The sequence below is a fragment of the Gavia stellata genome, unplaced genomic scaffold (assembly GCF_030936135.1).
Source record: "Gavia stellata isolate bGavSte3 unplaced genomic scaffold, bGavSte3.hap2 HAP2_SCAFFOLD_34, whole genome shotgun sequence".
Lineage (NCBI taxonomy): Eukaryota > Metazoa > Chordata > Aves > Gaviiformes > Gaviidae > Gavia > Gavia stellata.
Window position 1 is genome coordinate 5,011,121 of NW_026776320.1, and position 18,682 is coordinate 5,029,802.

General features: G+C 43.9%; 1 protein-coding gene across 1 annotated transcript; it reads right to left on the bottom strand.

Moving 5' to 3' along the window:
• Positions 1–3,267: 3,267 nt before the first annotated feature.
• LOC132320891 (E3 ubiquitin-protein ligase TRIM36-like) lies at positions 3,268–15,192 on the bottom strand (the record flags this gene model as incomplete). Its single annotated transcript, XM_059834524.1, has 9 exons — positions 3,268–3,622; positions 5,157–5,454; positions 5,758–6,051; positions 6,606–6,730; positions 7,392–7,645; positions 8,587–8,682; positions 9,781–9,927; positions 11,382–11,703; positions 14,966–15,192. Coding segments are annotated over 9 exons (2,118 nt in total), but the record flags the coding sequence as incomplete, so codon positions are not given.
• Positions 15,193–18,682: the final 3,490 nt, after the last annotated feature.

The following is an 18,682-nucleotide window of genomic DNA, read 5'->3' on the forward strand; positions in this document are numbered from 1 at the left end:
GAAAGTTCAACCCTATCATCTATAGCTTTAAGCCAATACTAAGTGACCAGGTAAACGAGCAGATGAAACTCAGTATTAACAAATGCAAAAGAACACACCAGGTGGGGAAACCCTGTATGTGCACAGCTTGTTTACAACTCACCATCAGGATTGTGTGGAAAACACTGCAGAAGAAACTTGGTAAATGTCAGCTTAATACTCGGTATTGACCAAAAAGTCAAATACGGTTTCAGGACTATGGAAAGAAGGAAAACCCAGCATTTTGTCATCCTTCACAACAACAGAGTGTCTGTATGGAGGGCTCCTTCAGTCAGTCTCAGAAGGCAAGAGGAGAGAGAGGGGCAGCAGGATGCTCACCAGTACAGAATGGCTTCCATCCAGCAAGAGGAAACATGAAGGGGAGGGCATAATAGGAAAGAAAGGCTATGACAACCATCTATTACAAAAAGAAATTACCTAAATGGTAACTAGCGAGGGACAATTTGCCATTTCTCCCGCAACAGGAAGTTCCAGAAGATATCCACTGCTTCACAGCTGCTGCCTGGGTCATCAAAGTGTTTCTGACACAAGTGCATAATGAAGCTGTGGAATGTACTTCCACGCAGCCTTACTAAGGCAGAAACATTTGCGGGTGAGACCCAGACAAGAAGTTGCTCTTGCCGGGCCTTTCTAGCCCCAAAAGGGCTGTCAGGCGCACTCTGTCGCAGATGGAACTTCTGCCGATTACCATTTCTGCCAATTTCTTCTGACAGTGGCCAATGGACAGGGGCTTAAGAGAGAGGACACTGGAGGGGTGTACTCCAGGTCAGATCAGTACAACAGTTCAGACAGCAAAGCACACAAAGGTTTTGCATTATGACCTACATTCATTTAAGTGTATTGTGATTTTCAGGTCCCGTTTCATAGCTCTACAGCTGTATACACGTACTTAGTAAGCATACTTCACACACATTCATCAAGATGCAACACTATCCCCAAATTAGAAAGCATATCCCCAAATTAGAAAGCACCAAGTATGTATAAGAAACATCCTTCACTTTATAGCCTTATTTTTCCACAACACAAGTTAACAGTGCAAGTACCCACATGTTTTTTTACGTAGATTTCTATAAACAGATGCAGTCCACCTCCATGCCCAGTAAGATCACCTAACAGATGCTCCTGGAAGATATGTCAAGACATATGGAAGACAGGCAGGTGATTAGAAACAGCCAACATGGGTTCACCAAGGGCAAATCATGCCTGACTCATCTAGTGACCTTCTGTGATGGAGTGACTGCACGAGTGGACAAGGGAAGAGCTACAGATGTCATATACCTGGACTTGTGTAAGGCCTTTGATACGATCCTCCACAACATTCTTATCTCTAAATTTGAGAGAGATGGGCTTGATGTATGGACTGTTCAATGGATAAGGAATTGGCTGGATGGCCACGTCCAAAGAGTTATAGTCAATAGCTCAATGTCCAAGTGGAAACCAGTAACGAGTGGGGTCCCTCAAGGGTCTGTGCTGGCACCAATATTATTTAGTATCTTCATTAACAACGCAGACAGTGGAATTGAGTGCACCCTCAGCAAGTTTGCAGATGACACCAAGCTGAGCAGTTCATTCGCTAGAGGGAAGGGATGCCATTCAGAGGGACCTTGACAGGCCTGAGGAGCAGGCCCATGTGAACCTCATGAGTGGGCACGGTGGTGTTGGTTGATGGTTGGACTTGATGATCTTACAGGTCTTTTCCAACCTTAGTGATTCTGTGATTCTGTGAGATTCGCCAAGACCAAGTGCAAGGTCCTGCACTCGGGTCCAGGCAATCCCCAGTATCAGTACAGACTGGGGGATGTAAAATGGGCCACAAAAATGGTCAGAGTGCTGGAACACCTTCCCTGTGAAGAAAGGCTGAGAGAGTTGGGGTTGCTCAGCCTGGAGAAGGCTCCAGGGAAGACTTCATTGCAGCCTTTCAATATATAAAGAGGGCTTAAACAGAAAGAGGGAGATTTAGATTAGATAGAAGGAAGAAATTTCTAATGGTGAGGGTGGTGAGACCCTGGAACAGGTTGCCCAGAGAAGCTGTGGCTGTCCCAACCCTGGAAGTGTTCAAGGTTATGTTGGACAGGGCTTTGAGCAACCTGATCTAGCGAAAGATGTCCCTGCCCATGGCAGGGGGATTGGACTAGATGATCTTTACAGGTCCCTTCCAAACCAAACCATTCTGTGGTTCTATGATTCTACGCAAAACTACTATGTGATACAGTTTTTAAAAGGAGAGGAAGAGAAATTTGAGGTGAGACATCCTTTAAGGCAGAAATCGGGTCTCAGAACTTAATCAGTGCATTTTTAACATTCTTACTAAAAAACCAAGCTGCTACTAGATCAAAAAGTTAACTTATAGAAACAAGTATTAAAAGAAATACCTGATTTTTTTTAAAAGTTCACATATTATTACTCATGTCAGTAACTCATATGCTTTTGCCTAAATACCAGGTACAATTACTCACACATGCAAACACTTCTGATTTTGGACTCTAAAGTGAGTCTGATGTTTAAGGTAGAATTGCACTTTATATATTTTTATATAGCCTATAGTAAAAGCCTGGAAGAGTCAAGAAACTTACCATTATGCCACCAACTACACGACACCAGGTGTCAGAATTAGAGTTTTAGCTTACCGTCACATTAAAGGTATATGACATGCAATCAGATTCTAGTTTACCCTCCTCTTTCCAAATAAAACCTAAACGTTCAGCTGCAGTTCTGATTTCTCCCTGCTTTATACTGTATTTTTGCAAATGTTCTTTCGTGCTGAAGGGCCCAACCCCTGGTGCTCAGGGGTTAATTGGAAAGCATTTGACCCCTCAGAGGCATTCAGGCAGATTTCTTGAAAGGAGAATGGCAATCACACGCTGTCAGCGTTGATTTCATTAAATGCAAAACTGACTATGTAAGGATTTACGTTACACAAAAGGTAGATTTCTACCCCCGAAGAGTAATTTTGGTTGCTAGTCAAACTTCTTCCCTGCTTCCCCCTGGGAAGAAAGTCTGTGGAGAAAAGCATTGCACAGATCACAAGAAAGGCAGGAGAGTTCCTGGAAGAACATTTCCCACTAGTGTGGGACGTGTCTGAACCGTTTGTTTAAAAAAAGCATGACCCAGAGGCTTGTAAGCAACATGTGGACAGAATGTAATTAATCAGGAGTGAAAACTAAGGTAGAATTCTTCTGCTCTCTCTCGTCTTCCACCTCAGAACAGCAATGGGAAGAGATCACTGCACTAGATGTCGTCGTGGTACTCCCCGTACTTTGCTGTGACAGGTTCCTCAAGATGAACTGCTGCACCACCCATTAAGGCAAATGCTGGGTACATTATGCCAGAGCAGTCCACCTCGCACTCATAAAGGCATTTCATACGGCCTGCGTCGTAGAACCCCACCTTGCCTTTGTCACAGTCGAGGCAGATGCCCAAGCACGATGGCAGGGGAAGGATTCTGCTCGCTGGATCCTTGGGGGCAGCAGGTGTTGTGGGGATAAAGAACTTCTTCATGCCTAAAGTGACCAGTGTGAAAGGCTGTGGTGAGTCAAAGAAGGCATCTTCACTCCCACTGTCACGACCACTGTCTTGCTCGTATCTAGAACAGAAAAACAACCATTTGCTTTTGTCAAATTCTGAAGGGGGATCAGTGATGTGAACTGGAGAAAACATTTTTGTAAGACAAGAAACACCACATGGTCACCTGCAAAACCTTGTGGGGTAAAAATATACCTAAGCCAGGAGGGAAGACGCATTTAGTAGGTGGAGAACACTCACTTGGGCCACTTCAGACAATAAATAACAGCTAAACACTAACGAGGACAAGACCACAGAAGGCTTTACTAAGGAGCGGATGTATCTAAATGTACTCATGCTAGGTAATCATTAATGAACCTACAGGTAGAGCAAATTAGTTAACTTGAAAAGTAATTTAGCGACTATGACTAATGATTACAGACAAGGTATGTTTAACTTCATTTACATAATGTTAAATGACACGAGTAAATACATTTAACATGACTGTTGTCCTATGAGTTTTCCTCACCACTGCTGTATTACATTGTCTTTAAAATTCACAACACAAAAAGTAGTGGTTTAAGTTTTTGGTTTGGTGGTTTGGTTTTTTTTAAAGTGCTCTGCCTGGAGGTTTCCATGAACCCCTGTTTCCCAGCTGGTTACTGGGGAAAGTTTGTGGCCAGATTTGTTCAGTCTACATGCTTTTGCCCCCTACTTCTGTCACCAGATGAAGACACACTGGAGAAGCACACATTCTTCTGTGCCGACAATCCCTAGCTAGGTTTGCATTTTTGGGATGTCTGGGGGGAGATTGGATTTGTGTCAGCCAAAGTTTTCCAGGTATTTGTGTGGATAAGGAAAAAGAAATCAGGAAATCAGGATCTAATTTCTCACTTTGCAAAAAGCCTCCGTCTGGCTTTAAGCAGCTCAAGACACAGGCGTTCTTACACTTTCAGTATGTTACACAGGAGGAAGCTGATACATTTTTTACATTCCTGAAAAAGTTAAGAGTCCTCAGGAGATAGCTTCCCAGCCTGCAGTTCCTAGACACATCCAGGCTTACTACAACCATACTTCAGAGCTGAAATCTTTTTATTGGTTTGTCCACTGTACTTTGGCTTGGGAACAGTAGCACTCCAGTACCATATGCAAGTGTATAGCCTGGGATAAGCCAGTGACTTGGAATCCACCGTGACGCAAGCTACAGCAAAGATACACAGATACACACAGTGAACATTGTACCTCTGAATGGCTGCCAAACCTAGTATGCTAAGGAAATTAAGGCAGAGTCTTACTATTGACAATTAAACATTGCTTCAATCTTGCAAGTGATGCTTTTTTTTTACCTTCTTGCTTTAACTGGCACATCTTGACATCTATAGGAACTTCATTTCTTTCCCAAAAAGAATGAAAATAGGACTCTGGATAATTACAACACCTTTCTGCTAATAGCAGGGGATGAACAGGACAACCTGCTTACAGCATATCCTTCAAGCTACTTTCCACTAGTTAGGTTCACCTTGTGTACTAATTGCGACCAGACTCACTCTTAACTTATTTTTTAAAAAGCCATCTCCTTATATAAAACATGTATTGAGCAAGAGTCTGCAATTTACCTTGGGCTGGTCACATCATGGGTATTATGGAACAATTTCTGTATCTGGTTGCTAGAAACAACTCCCACTTTCACCAGGTATGAATAGGCTTCCACACGAAAAGCCCAGACGTGCTTCCCTTTGGCAATCCCGGTGTCGCCAATGATGTAATCCAGGGTTGTGTAGCATCCGATCTGCATGCGCTCAGATCCCAGCAGTAGAGGAAATCCAGCCCTGCTTTCCACAGAGGTTCTTCCTGGGTTTAGCAGGAGATGTTCGCTGTTGTACCCACATTTGTCATCAAAAAGAAAACTGAAAACTGAAAAACAGTATCCAAAAAAATTTCCTCTTAGTTAAGTATTTGGCCTTCTGTGCTTATAAACTACATTTTAAGTCATGCTGGCATCAGAATTTCTCACTTTTAAAGGCTACCGGGAACGTCATGCAAGCTAAAACGGTCTCAGCATGCCACCTACTTAACCTGTTTGTTAACAGTGCTTCTAAACATTTACGCAACCGGTAACAGTAGAGTAGAAGTCTGGGAACTACTGGAAACCACCTACAGCTCTTAACACCGACAGACACAGATTCAACACCTTGTGGACAGAAGAAAACCCAATACCTGGAGCTGGAGGCGTACGCAAAATAACTTCTCGGCTCCAAGGGCTACAGATGGACCCTTTATATCCTCGAACTCTAAAGGCATAGGAGCTGTCATCATCGAGATCAGATATTACTTTGCTCTTGCTGCAAACTTTGATCTCCTGCCACGTCGCACTCTCCTCTTCTCCATTAAGCTTACGATACTCAAGAACATAGATATCAGCTGAGTCTGTCTTCCCAGGGCATTCCCAGCTGATCAGAGCTTTGTTGTACATTCTGCTCTGCTCTTCATTGATTTCTGGTATTTCTAGACCTGGAATGCCAGAGATTCAGGAGAAAAAAACCCTCAAATTTAGATATATGTTGTTTTAGAATTAACCATACAAGCCCTTTGTTGAGTGGCTATAGCACTTGGGGGGGGTGGGGGTGGGGGCAGAAATCTGACTCAATCCGTTAAAGAGTACAGATGAGGATGGTTCCATTCATGCACTTACATAAATCCCTTACTTTCTGTTTTTACTTCGAAAGTTGTATTGTTTATTTTTGCTGGCAGCTAAAAAAGCATCTAAAAGCCTATTCTTTTCTGTCATGTTAACAAAAAGCTTCTAGGAAGACCTAGTATTCCTTAACTACAATGTTTTGGAAGCCAATGTAAACTGGTACTGAATGCAACGGCATCTTAGCTTCTTTTTCAAAGCTGAAGCTAGCATTGCTGCCAGGTAATGCCTTGTGGATCACAGAGACAGAAGGGACAATGCAAGTCACAAGACTGAGTTCTGCAGCTGCAGCCCTGCATAAGTTTTGCCTCTTTCCAGAGAAGCCCTTCAAGTCGTAACTTGAGAAAGACCTGATGCTCTCGCAATTTACCATTGGAATGGAAGGACAAGTCACCAAGGATCTCTTCTTGCTTAGCTATGTCCACCACAAAGTCTTCAAAAGTAGTTTCAGCTGCTGGCCTGAAGCTCTTCAGAGATTCAGTAGCTTTTTGGATTCTGAAAGCACAGAAGCAAAGGGATGGCAGAACAGAGAAAAGGGAATTCACATGTGTGCATTCCTTAAACTAAAAATGCTAGGTTTTGCTTTATAAAAAGTGCTGTTTTCATGTACTTACTGATGTCTCCCAGAAATTTCTGTCTCTCTAGACAGAATTCAAATGCAAAATTTAAGGGCTTTTGTACAGCAGTGTAAAGGTATCAGTGTAAAGATAATGAAGAGGTAATCGTTCAGCTGGTAGAGCATTTTAACAATTTGGGGCATTATGTTCAAAGAACAAAACAGATGTGAAGCGCTAATGGAGAACAGCTATTAAGATCAAAGACTTTAAAGCCAGAAGAGACCTGTTAGATTAACTTGCAAATACCCGATACAATCTCTGAGCAAAGGAATGTGTCAGTGAGCTGAATGGGCTACCCTTCCAGTGCAGTCCTACTGAACAAGGCCACGTGTTGTCACAGGACAGAGCCCCTCCTGACTGCTGTTTCTTAACGCACACTGTAATGTAGCAATTTCTACTGAACGGTACTGGGACCATCTCTGAGCCTTTGCAATACAAGGTACTGCATTCAGTACTTTGCTAGCAGGTGTCAAAAGAATATGACTGACCAGACATCCTGGAACAGTATCTGTACTTCAAACAGAAGATAATGAAGATACCTGTCATGAAGCTGTTTTGCTGTTTGAACAAAACAAGATGGATCAGTTTCTTTAAGCACCTCTTGAGCATATCCTACAAGGCCATTATTTTCCAGGAGCCCTTGATATTCCTCTGCTTGCGTTTGCAATTTTTCCAGCCTTAAATTCTTAGAAGTTTCAATTGCCCTAAGAGCTGCGGACTTCTTCTCTTCTAGGACATGAGATAATTTCTCAAAGCTCTGAGATGCTTCTTCTTTAGCTCGTTCACTGTTGCACTAGGAGGGAACAAAAGACATTTTAGACAGATTCCACAGCACTGTGGCTGTGTACAGAAACATACCTCAAGTTGTTCAAGGTATCACAGCAATCTAGTCATCCATTTGACAGACAAGACTAATGAGCTTTGTTATGCCCATCAGCACTGAAAATGTGATCAGCACTGCACCCAAGCTAGTAAGCGTTTACTGGATCAACACAGAGAACGAAGAGCAGGAAAGTATTCCTCTGATTATGTCTTGAGTTACGCATAGCATGTGTCTAAACAGCTCATGGAAAAGCACTGTAAAAACAGGTCAGTTTCTGAAGTCTTCATGCCCAAGAGCTAGGTGCTCCTCCACCTTCCCCAACCACACTGAGATGGGGGTCCAGCCCAGCTTCTCACATATGCCCTCAGAACGGTAGGGTCACCTCTAACTAGTGCCCTGGATAAAAGGAACTACAAAGCACAGAGACAATCTTTATCAAGATACAGGCAGGGCCAGGAGCTCCTGCAATTTCTGCCATTGTGTTTTTCAGCTTGTACGTGAGCTCCCAGCTCTGACTCTTCTGCAGGGAGATTTGACTCTTCATTCTGACTTTATTGCAACATCCTCAAGGCGGCAAACAGCCAGTGTAAATTGTGAAGCACCGTTAATACACAAGAGCTGTAAGTCTAACCCACCTCTCTTTGATTAAGGTATCAAACAAGCTTTCTTTCAATTAAATTTACAGCAGCACCCAAAACTTAACTTCCCTCTGTATGTTGCCCATATTTCCAACACTGTCAGGATTAGGTCTTACCATTTGTGATTCAGGACTAACACAAACTGTTCAGAAATTGTTTTACTGGCTAACTGAAAAAAGCCAAAGGATTTGAAACACTTCAGTGAAAACAGTTTTGAGTCTCTGCTGTGTCCCTGCAAGGGCTATCCCCAGCCAACACGGAAGACACTCTTACCTCTGTTTCTTTCAGCAGCAGATCCAGCTGTGTGATGTGAGCTTTCACCTGGCTCTCCTTACTGATGAGGTACTCAATATCTTTTGAAAGCTTCTCCTGTTAAAACAACACAGCGAGCTAGCAGAAGAAGGGTATCCCACCCAAACCGACAACCAGCACAGGCAGGTCATCCAGCTAGCACTCGCTTTATCTAGTTACAAGGACAACAGCCTGCCACCAGTTATGAGCAGCAACCCTGCGGAGAATTGCTCAGTGACCCGCAATGACTGCACAGGGACATCAGGCCACTGATGTGGGCAGGACTGGGGGCACAGCCTCTAAGGACAAGAGGTAACAGCCTCTAAGGACAAGAGGTAACAGCCTCAGCTGGCTCAGTCTTCCCCAGCCACAAGTGCCACCTTCTCTTAGGCTAGGAACATGAGGCTTCAGGACGTTACTAAAACTTACAGAAAAGCCACGTTAGTTATTAACTCATTTGTAGTAAGATTTGCTAGAAGAATGAGTGGTTCAAAGCATGAACTTATGAGTGTCTCTGCATTTCCTGACTTGCAAGAGTTAACAGCTGTACAGGAAAAGCCTTGCAAACAGGCAAGGAGGCCAAAGAGCACAAGGCAGGCTGGTCTGGTCTTCCCCCCCCCCCGCCCCCCCTTTTTTTTTTTCTTGTGAGCAAGAGAGGAAGAGAAGGAAGAAGAGGAGGTAGAAGCAATCATTCTTTAACAACAAAGCAATGTTTGCAAGTCTTCCCTGTTGTACTGCGAATTAACAGCTATGCAACTTCAGAAACATACAAGGTCCCAACAGATACTTCCAATGCAAATTTTTCAGGAGTGCTTCTGAAGTATCAGCTAATCCAAGCCACAAGGACACTTACCTGAAAAAAGCTAGATTGTAAAGTATAAACTGCTTAAACCTTTTGCATTGGTCAGTACTGCTATACTTTAGTTGGCTAAAACAAGGTGGAAGGACTTTTAAGAGGTTATGTTTCACGCCTCATAGAAAATACAGTTTCTCAGAAGTGCGCTATGTCACACTAATATAGATATTAACAGATGTTGCACAACAGCATGCCTCATGACTGGTTCAGTGTCCTCTAAACACACATCCTGGCTTCCTGCCACAGGGAGTTTGCCCTTACACCAGAAGCTCAGTACTTTTCCCCTTCTTAAGGCCAGGTCCAACAATATTTACTTTTACCTTAAGGGTTTTGTAGGCAGTTCTCATGGTTGTTACTCTATGGTTTGCATGACATCCACCCAGTTTACAAAGATGACAAACAGGCCTTCTGCAGATTTCACAGTACATGTTTACCCTCTCCATTTCATGTTCTGGACACATCACAATCTGAAAAAAAAAGAGAGCAGAGAGAATGCAGGTGTACTTCCAAAAACTGAGGTGGCCAACAAACCATCAAAACACTAAATCACCCCACAGCAGCATCTGATTTCATCAGTGGATTTTTTATATTCAGTTTATCTTCCACCTTTTATATTTGTCTATGCCAGTGAAAGCCAGCAGATGAACACACACAGTTTCACGAGGTTCACAGTGAGTAAACCTGTAGCGATGTCTGTGTACACATCATGTAGCCTCCATACTGCAATCAACCATTTTGCTAATCCCTGAAGTTGTTTGCGTGCCTCAAGCTCCCTACACTCCTGTTCAGAGCTGTGAATGCAATATATAACACAGCCACGCTGTCAAATTCAACTGTGTCCATGCCAGCATCTCTTGAAACAACTACGAACTGTCTTAAAGCAGGAGTTGACATAATACTGTAATGATTTAAATTTAAGCTAGACTCTGATCAGCCACATAGCCATTGCTCTTGGAGCAACAGATGAAATGCAGCCACACCCCCAGTCACAGTCATTTTAAAGATAAAAGGCTCCAGTGTTTCATTTTTTCTGTCTGACTCCAATTACAAGTTGTTCATGCTGAGCGTTAATTCCAGTAGCAGCTTAAACAGCATTGCGAAAAAGCTGGTGTTTGCTAAAAGTAATCTTTCAAAAATTGAACACGTTGAAGTAACTGCTCGAAGAGGCAAAAAAAGTGCTGCTCAACTCCAAGCTCAAGCAACAGATAAAACCGTCTAAAAGGGGGTGGGTGGGGGTGGGTGGGTGTGCTTGTGCACATGTGTGCGTGTGTGTTTTAAAAAAAAAGAAATGCTTTGCCTCGTTCCAGAGCACTGAAAGACATTTGGGTCCATCTACTCCATGTTACCAAAGAGAAGCTCTTGAGAAAGCTTTTCAGTGTCATGTCAAGGAGGAGAACACGACATCAGTGCCAACAGTCAAGCTTTAAAAGCATCATCTTTTAACACACGCACACACATACAAGAAAGGACAGGAAAGGGCTCAAAAATAGAAGTGAGTAGCATAAATATGGACACACTAAGCTAAAATTGCAAACCATCTCTGAAACCAACTCTCAAGCCCCAAATGTTATCTTAGTCTATGGTGAAAAGCCCAAAGACACCAGTCTCGCTAGCACCTTGGTACATAAGACTGTCATTCAGCAGAATATGCAATAAGCTATCCCATTGTCATTGACTGCTGGATTCGGGGGGAGGTGCGAGGAGGGAAGGAAACTTTCAGGAAAATCATCTGTGCAGGCAGACATGTTCAAAACTGCAGTCATGCTGTCAGCAAGAACAAAAGCTTATGGTTCACTCAATGAATAACAGCAATAGTCAAAAAAGGAACAACGGTCCCAAAAAGCAACTACCATTGCACAGATATGTCTGAAGCTATATGCAAATGCTGCAACCCAAATTCTGTAAGATACGGGATACTTACCTTGGGTCTGAAGTTGGTGGTTGTTCCTACATGTTTATGTTGGGCTTTCACAGTTCCCCAAGGATGGTGTATTTTGAAACATTCGTTGCAATAGCTTGCCCTGCAGTCCATGCAGCTCTTTGTGGCCTCTTGAGGTGGAGGTTTGCAGAAATCGCACATAATAGCAACGGCTGCCCTGGCTGCCTGTCTGTATCTTTCCACAATGGTTTCCAAAGTAAAGTTGCGAAATAAGCCATTGATGCCACGTTCTCCGAGATCAGTATCCCGCTGGCAACCCGGACAAGGAAACAGACTCGATCTAGGAGTCAGTGAATTACGTTTTCTGCCTGTGTAGACACCAAATCCTGATTTAGGAGGAGTGTAAACAGAAGAGGTTTAGATTTTAAAGGGAGAAGCACAGGAATTTATGAACCAATTTCAAACTATCGTAGCACATCATCCAAACCAGTACAATACCAATTCATATGCACTCTGCCAAGCCAAAGAGAATACATTTGCCATGACAAGGTAGTGTAATGTCTGAGTTCAGGGGGCATTACAAACTACTACTCTAAAACTTAATTCTATGGTAAGGTTAATTTAGCTATTCCAATCCTATCTTCTTCGTCTAGTTTTGCATGCACTCAAGCCGCAGCCTTTCAAAAGACTAAACACAAAACCTTCCGGAAACCAGTTGGTTTTAGGCTAACTGGCTGCGCACATAGAGAGCAACAGCTTCGTAACACGCTGAAGTGTAAGATGTCTATTCCCAGAGTGAGACTGGTTATTCCCAGACAAATATAGCCAACTTGGAGCTCCCTGAAGTTTGCTTTGGCCGAGTCAAACTTATCTGGCTTACCCCAAGAGGCATCATAAAAATATAAAGAGGAAAACAAGAGAACTAGATATCACCAGTACGAAATCTCAGCCAAATCATTCAGTCCAAATACGTAGAGGCTGACTTGGCCCTTGCTGAACGGCCTTGATAAAGGAGGGCTGCTAAGTAAGCCCCGCACACCAAAGGGGATGCTGAGACGGTTATGTCTGAGAGATTCCTCTACCTTGAACTGGGGAACCACAGATCTGCATGGTTACACAAGGGTACAGCTTATCTCTTTTCATTTCAAAAGGGGACAGTAGAGAAGCTGCCCTCCTACGAAACAGCTATGCACAAATTTCCCCTCTTCTCCAAAATAAAGTGATCCAAGGCTCAAGTCAAGTCGCAAGCCTAGGGATTCTTTGGAGCCTGTTCCAGGGGATGGCTCACACAGACCCAAAAACTATTTACAGGGTAACATTCTTGAGGCTATCAAACAGAGAGTGCATCCCCATGTCTCACTCATGAACCCACAGGGCACAACTATCAAAATTAGTCCTTTATGTATTACTGAAGCAGGTTAAGCCAGTGTTTAGGCTTAACATGTATCCTCCCAGCCTCCCCTTACAAAGAAATAAAAAACCATTCTCTCGAGCTGGAGCATGGTTTTAAGATCCCCTTGAGATGACTGCATGTTGGTATAACTAATTTGTAAATAGAGAGAGGTATGACTTCAAGCTGAATTCTTAGTGTTGAAATTGGTTCTTCTTCAGAAAGTGAAATTTGGTCCCATCTGTATTTAGTGAGGATCTTCCCATCAGAAATGTTGATGCTTCATTTCTTTTTGAAGTGTCCTTTGATGCTATCCAAAAGACACTTGCCTTGTGTCACTCTTCTGTGGGTGCTTCACCCAACAATCCAAAACCTCCCTACCTCTCACGCCCTTTCCAGTCTCTTTAAAAAAACAAACCAACACTCCTGTAAGAAACTAGTTCCTTTAAAAATCTTCAAAATGTACCCCATGGTAGTTATGCATCACTATCAGCTAAGAAGCCACAACCAGAGCATGAATAAATGTCAGTCTCAAACTCAGCTGGTCTCATGCTTTTCTGTAGGTTCTGAGCAGAACAGCTAGACTGCATTAACAGAACAGTATGGGTGACATCTAGTAGCATCTAAATGTCAGGTTCCCAAGGGAGCTCTGCCTCCTCTGTGCACAGCGTGGACGGTGCCACAGCACTGCCTGCGCACCCCATCATGCTAGATCACTATTTCTACTGCCCGACAGAGAGCAAGCTGGAGGGCAGCTTTCCACGGAAGATTAAGGATTACCTCCTTACTTACACTGCTGAAAGCAGCATGGGGGGCCTGGTCCCCACGCACAGCCTGTCTGATACTCCCACACTTGGCAAGCCACAGTTCTCACAAGGAGGTCAGGTCACCCACGGTGCGCCCACCACTTCTTAGGCACCCAACCTGGTGCCCTGATGTCCACGTTGTAAAACCACGTAGTGGACAGCTGCAGCGGAAACCGGTGACCGCTTCAGTCCATGCATACAATGCCGTGACAGAACATCATGCTTACTGAGGAAAAAAGGGACTAGACTTGGATTTGGGAGATGGCAGTCACCAGTGGGCTCTCTTCATTCAAACTTCACATAACGCTGCAGGTAGAGAGAGCTGAGAAAGCAGCTGAAATGTATGCAGAGCTAAACAGTGATTGTGGGGCTGTGCACCCCATATCCAGAAAACAGGACTGTAATGAAGACAACTAGCTATTTCGTTTGGGGATTCCCTCAAATGATACAAGCCTCAACCTGCCAAGCTACAGCAAACACAGCATTTGCTTATCAAACTGATCCTGAAAGAGTACCAGTACTAACAACTCAAGAGTTGTTTAAAAGAAGTGGGTGAAATAAAATATTTGAGCTTTGAGAACTGGGAAGGGGATGATGAACGTTAGTAACATACGAAATACAAGACACAGCTTTAGGGTTTGTCTTGTGGGCGACTCTTCCAGATCACTGCGGACTGCGGTTTTAAAGTGGACAGTTACGTCAGAAGGAAGCCTAAAAGCCAAGATGAGGTTTCTTTCAAGAAGTACTTTCGATGTATCTGTGTAAAAGAACAACTCATCTGTGGATTACACAACAGCTGCAAGAATCTTTCTAGTGTGACATCACAAAGAGCATGAGGAGTGCTCCTTAAAGCTTCCAGAGCAGACCACACTGGAAGAGGCGGTTAGCGCAGTCTTCTTACAGTCATCTGTCTCCCAATTCTGCAACCGTGCAATAACCATCATCTATGGAAAATGATTTATTGTAAGCGTAATGAATTGGGTAGGACAAAACCATCATTTGCAAAGTCTGCAGAGGCTCAGAAGGAAGTCGAACTACTCAATTTAGGCTGGCCGAAACCTGAGAGATCCACCTCAACAGTACCACTGACAGGCAATAAAACTGCTGAAATCTACACCTCAACATCGACGCTATTGAACATGATGCTACTGCGTCTCAATGTAACTGAAATACAGGAATAAACAAATACAATGGTTACAAAGATTTACAGGACGCCACAAAGACTGATCTATTATATATGAAATAGAGTGCATTGTCCTTAAAAATATTCCCATTGTTCTTGCCACAGAATGAACAAGACTCGCACTATCCCTAAGTCATCTCTTTAACTGCATCAGGAGTACCGGGAAGACATTTTACCAATGCAGACGCAATTCGGCTCAAGTCAGTCGAACACATAAAATAAGGAAAACACGCAAAAATTCCGATACGTACCTGATCTACTAATCCTGTCCATGCTGGAAGAAGAGCTTTGAATTTGAGGGCTACTCTGATTAGAGGATTCAGAGCCTCCATCAGCGAAAGAGTCTTCAAATGCAGAGAGTATTTCTTTCACACATTTGTGACAGACATTGTGCTGGCAAGGAAGGATCAGTGGATGGGTAAATAATTCCTTGCATGCTGGGCAGATGAGCTCTCTTTCGATACCCTTAATGGTAACCTTCATGACAGAAAGAGGGAAAACCAAGTGTAAATGCAGAAAACGTGAGCCAGCAAGACTTACTGCACAGCTGTATGTCACAAAAGCCCAGCTCTCTAGAATAATCGTTCTATTCTAGAATCGCACATTCTAGCTGGTTTGAGGCATTCCGCTGGTTAACGCTGCAAACAAATCTCAATTAACATTTATGAAAGCACTGACAACATTCCTTTCAACTGAAATGAACACCGCCACTAGGCAAACTCGGTTCATCTTTAGGTCATGTCTGCCTTGCAGGGGAGGAAAGGAGAGGAGGGGAGTAGTCTTAATTCCACTCAAGGACCTAGTGAAACAAAAGCAACCATACTTCTTAACAATAGGAATCCATATGTTTAACTCAGCTCGCTCGCTCGCTTTTCAAGAAGGGGGGGTGGGGGAGGGAGAAAAAAGAAATTAAGTGTCAGACTGGTTAAACAACAGGCTTTCCCGCCGTGTAATCCACATTTAGGCACTGGAACTGCCTTGACTTCGTTAGGCTAATAGTTCCAGTCCGGAACATTATCTGTTTGTTTATTTATTTCCTGCACAAAGAGCCGCCCGTGGATCTGTGCAGCTCTTCAGTAATTTAATGACCCCACAGCCATCTGGCACTGCGCTCCGAGGCCGGAGTATCTGCCGGGAGAGCCAACGGCAACCGAAACCCAGCGAAGCATCAAGTGGCGGGCGCGGACACCGGCTGCCCAGCGCCCGCTCGTCCCCTCTCGGGTGGGTTTTCACCGTCCAGCCCGCCGCCAGACCAGAGCGACTTTATTTATGCGGTTCCCCCGCCAGCACCGAGCCCCGTCTGAAGATCTAGGGGCCAGCCCTGCCCGCCGCCCCAGCACCTCGGGCTGCCGCCGGTGCCGCTCCCAGCCGGGCAGGGACGAGGCTGCCGGCGCACACCGCGGGGGGCAAACACCCCCCAATCCACCGCCCCCCCCGCCCCCCCGCAGCACAGGGCGCAACAGCGGAGGGGACGACAAACCCCGACCCGGCGGCCGCGTCCCCAGGCTCCCCCCGGGCACCAGGGGCGCGGCGCCGGGGCGGCCAGGCCCGCAGCGGCAGCGGCCACGCCCGTGATGTTTCTGCACGCCTGGTGTTACAAAGAACTAGAGAACACATGTAAAGATGTTATTTCACATCTACTTTAGAAACCACCTTCATAAAAATACAAAACACTGTGCTTGAAATGATTCTGATAATGCCAGTAATGCACAGTCTGTATATTCAAACTGAAACATGTTACTTAACCGAGGCGGGGGGAGAACGGACTGGTAAGGACGTGAGTTGTCAGCCTTCCAACTATGTTTTGAGTAATAATTTGCAAGCTTCTGAATAACTCTATTACCCCTTAACCACCTCCGCCATCCCCAAACTTCCCGATGTTACAGGCAGGCTTTAAAGGATGGAGCTCTTCCTAAGCCCTTGTCTACATTGGCACACTACCCATCGCTGACATCGGATGTGATTTATTTGGGGCCAAATAAACTAGCAGCCGCAGACCAGAACAAAGCCCCTTTGGCTCTGCTGCCACCTTTGAAACAGTGTGAAGAAATTGGTCTTTGGTGGCACAGCAAGGCAAACCATTCTGCACTTCATGCCAGAGGTGTAGATGCCAGCAGAGGTGGGTGTTGCTAGCGTGGACAAACCTAGAGCACACATTTTCCTCCTGTTGTCCCACAGCCTAAATAGCTGTTTTGGAAACTGCCTGTTAGTTACTAGAAGGTGATTGAGGAGAACTTCATGGATACATTACGTAACTTTTTACACACACGCGCGCACACGTGCACGCATGTGTCTATATCCACATCTGTAAGTGTATATGCTGTGAGCTTACAGGTTGAGAGCTTTAGGAAAAAGAGTAGTAAACTGCTGCGTACAGAAGAATGTTTGATTTGGGGCGAGAATTTTCTCTAAAAATGTCTTTTACCCTTTAGGATGGCGCCAGAAGTTGCTGCAGTAGGAAGAAAAGGTGGCTATAACCACCTCTGTGATCTGTGGGCAGCTGGAATAACTGCTATAGAGCTTGCTGAGCTTCAGTCTCCATCCAATGTTTGACCTACATCCAGTGAGGTTAGCAAGGGGTTAAAGCGCGGTGTGTAAGTACAGCTCCCCAAATCATCCACCTGGAGTAGTGGCTACATGTGTGCTTGTGGTGTTTGGGGGTACTGCAAGGGTAGTGGGTTGTAAGTGTTCTGGATGTACGTGATAGAAATTGTGACAACTCCTTTTGCTGCATAAATGCATCATGTTGTCCTGGTAGCATCTCTTAAACGGATGGACTTCTTCCTGCACACTAAACAATGCATTCAAAATTCATGGCAGATATGTACTGCCATGTAACCCACAGAAATACTGTTGGATTTTTTAGAGCGCTTCTGCTAATGATGGAAAGCAACTTCCAGCCTCCTGAATTAAAGGACAAAATGAAATGGCAAGTACTTTTCTGTTTCAGTAGATAATGATCATGTAGTTCACTGGGCAATTGATTCTCATGTTTACCACTTCCTTTTACAGGTCCAATAGTTTCCATCATTCTGTGAAAATGGTACTTAGAAAAAAATCCTAAAAAAGGACCGACAGCTGAAAAGTTACTACAGGTATAAATTTATGTATGGGATTTTTTTTAAGTTCTAAAATTAAAATATGCTTAATATGAGTGGTTGGAATTTTAATCTGTGTTTTTCCTTCTGTCTTTCAGCATCCTTTCTGTTACCCAGCCATTAAATCCAAGTCTTGCTATTGAACTTTTGGATAAAATGAATAATTCTGAGCATTCCACTTACCGTGATTTTGATGACGATGATCCTGAGGTGGGAATACATTTTAATCACAGACTCAGATTAAGTTTTCGTTTGCCGACAAAACTAAATGCTTATGATTTCTTGAGCCACAGAATGTTTTGTGATCTGGGAACAGGCTCAAGGGTTGCTTTTACTTTTGGTTGTGCTGCTCTGTCACACGTCCAGGCCCTTAGCAAAACTTATTATATTTGGGGGAGAGACACTCAAAGAGAAAGAGATGAAAACACTTTAAAATTTTGTTTGCGGTTGTCCTTCAACAATTTTGCAGCAGTATGTGTGGACTGCTTCTCCAGTCCCGAGTTCTGGCGTGCATTCTGCTTTCTGTTTCTTTGTGGAATTATGTTTCCATTCATCTGCAAAGCAAGCATTCATAAAAATCGTGTTCTACCTCTGCAGAACTTGTTCTTTTGTTCCTCATTTGCTTTCTTATGAGAAGGAGAGAACAATCCTGTAGTTGTTTTTGTCAAGCAGTTTGGTATGTGTTTCTTGCAGATTCTATTTTCTCTCTTGGAATACTCTGAAACTCCATTTCACTTACGGTTTTGTCAAAGACAAAGTTTCTGACTTTCTGCTTTAACAGCTGGGAAGAAACAGCACGCTTATGGAAGGTGATAAGCGGTGCAGGACTGAAGTGTTTCATAAACAAGAGAAAACAGATATTCTCT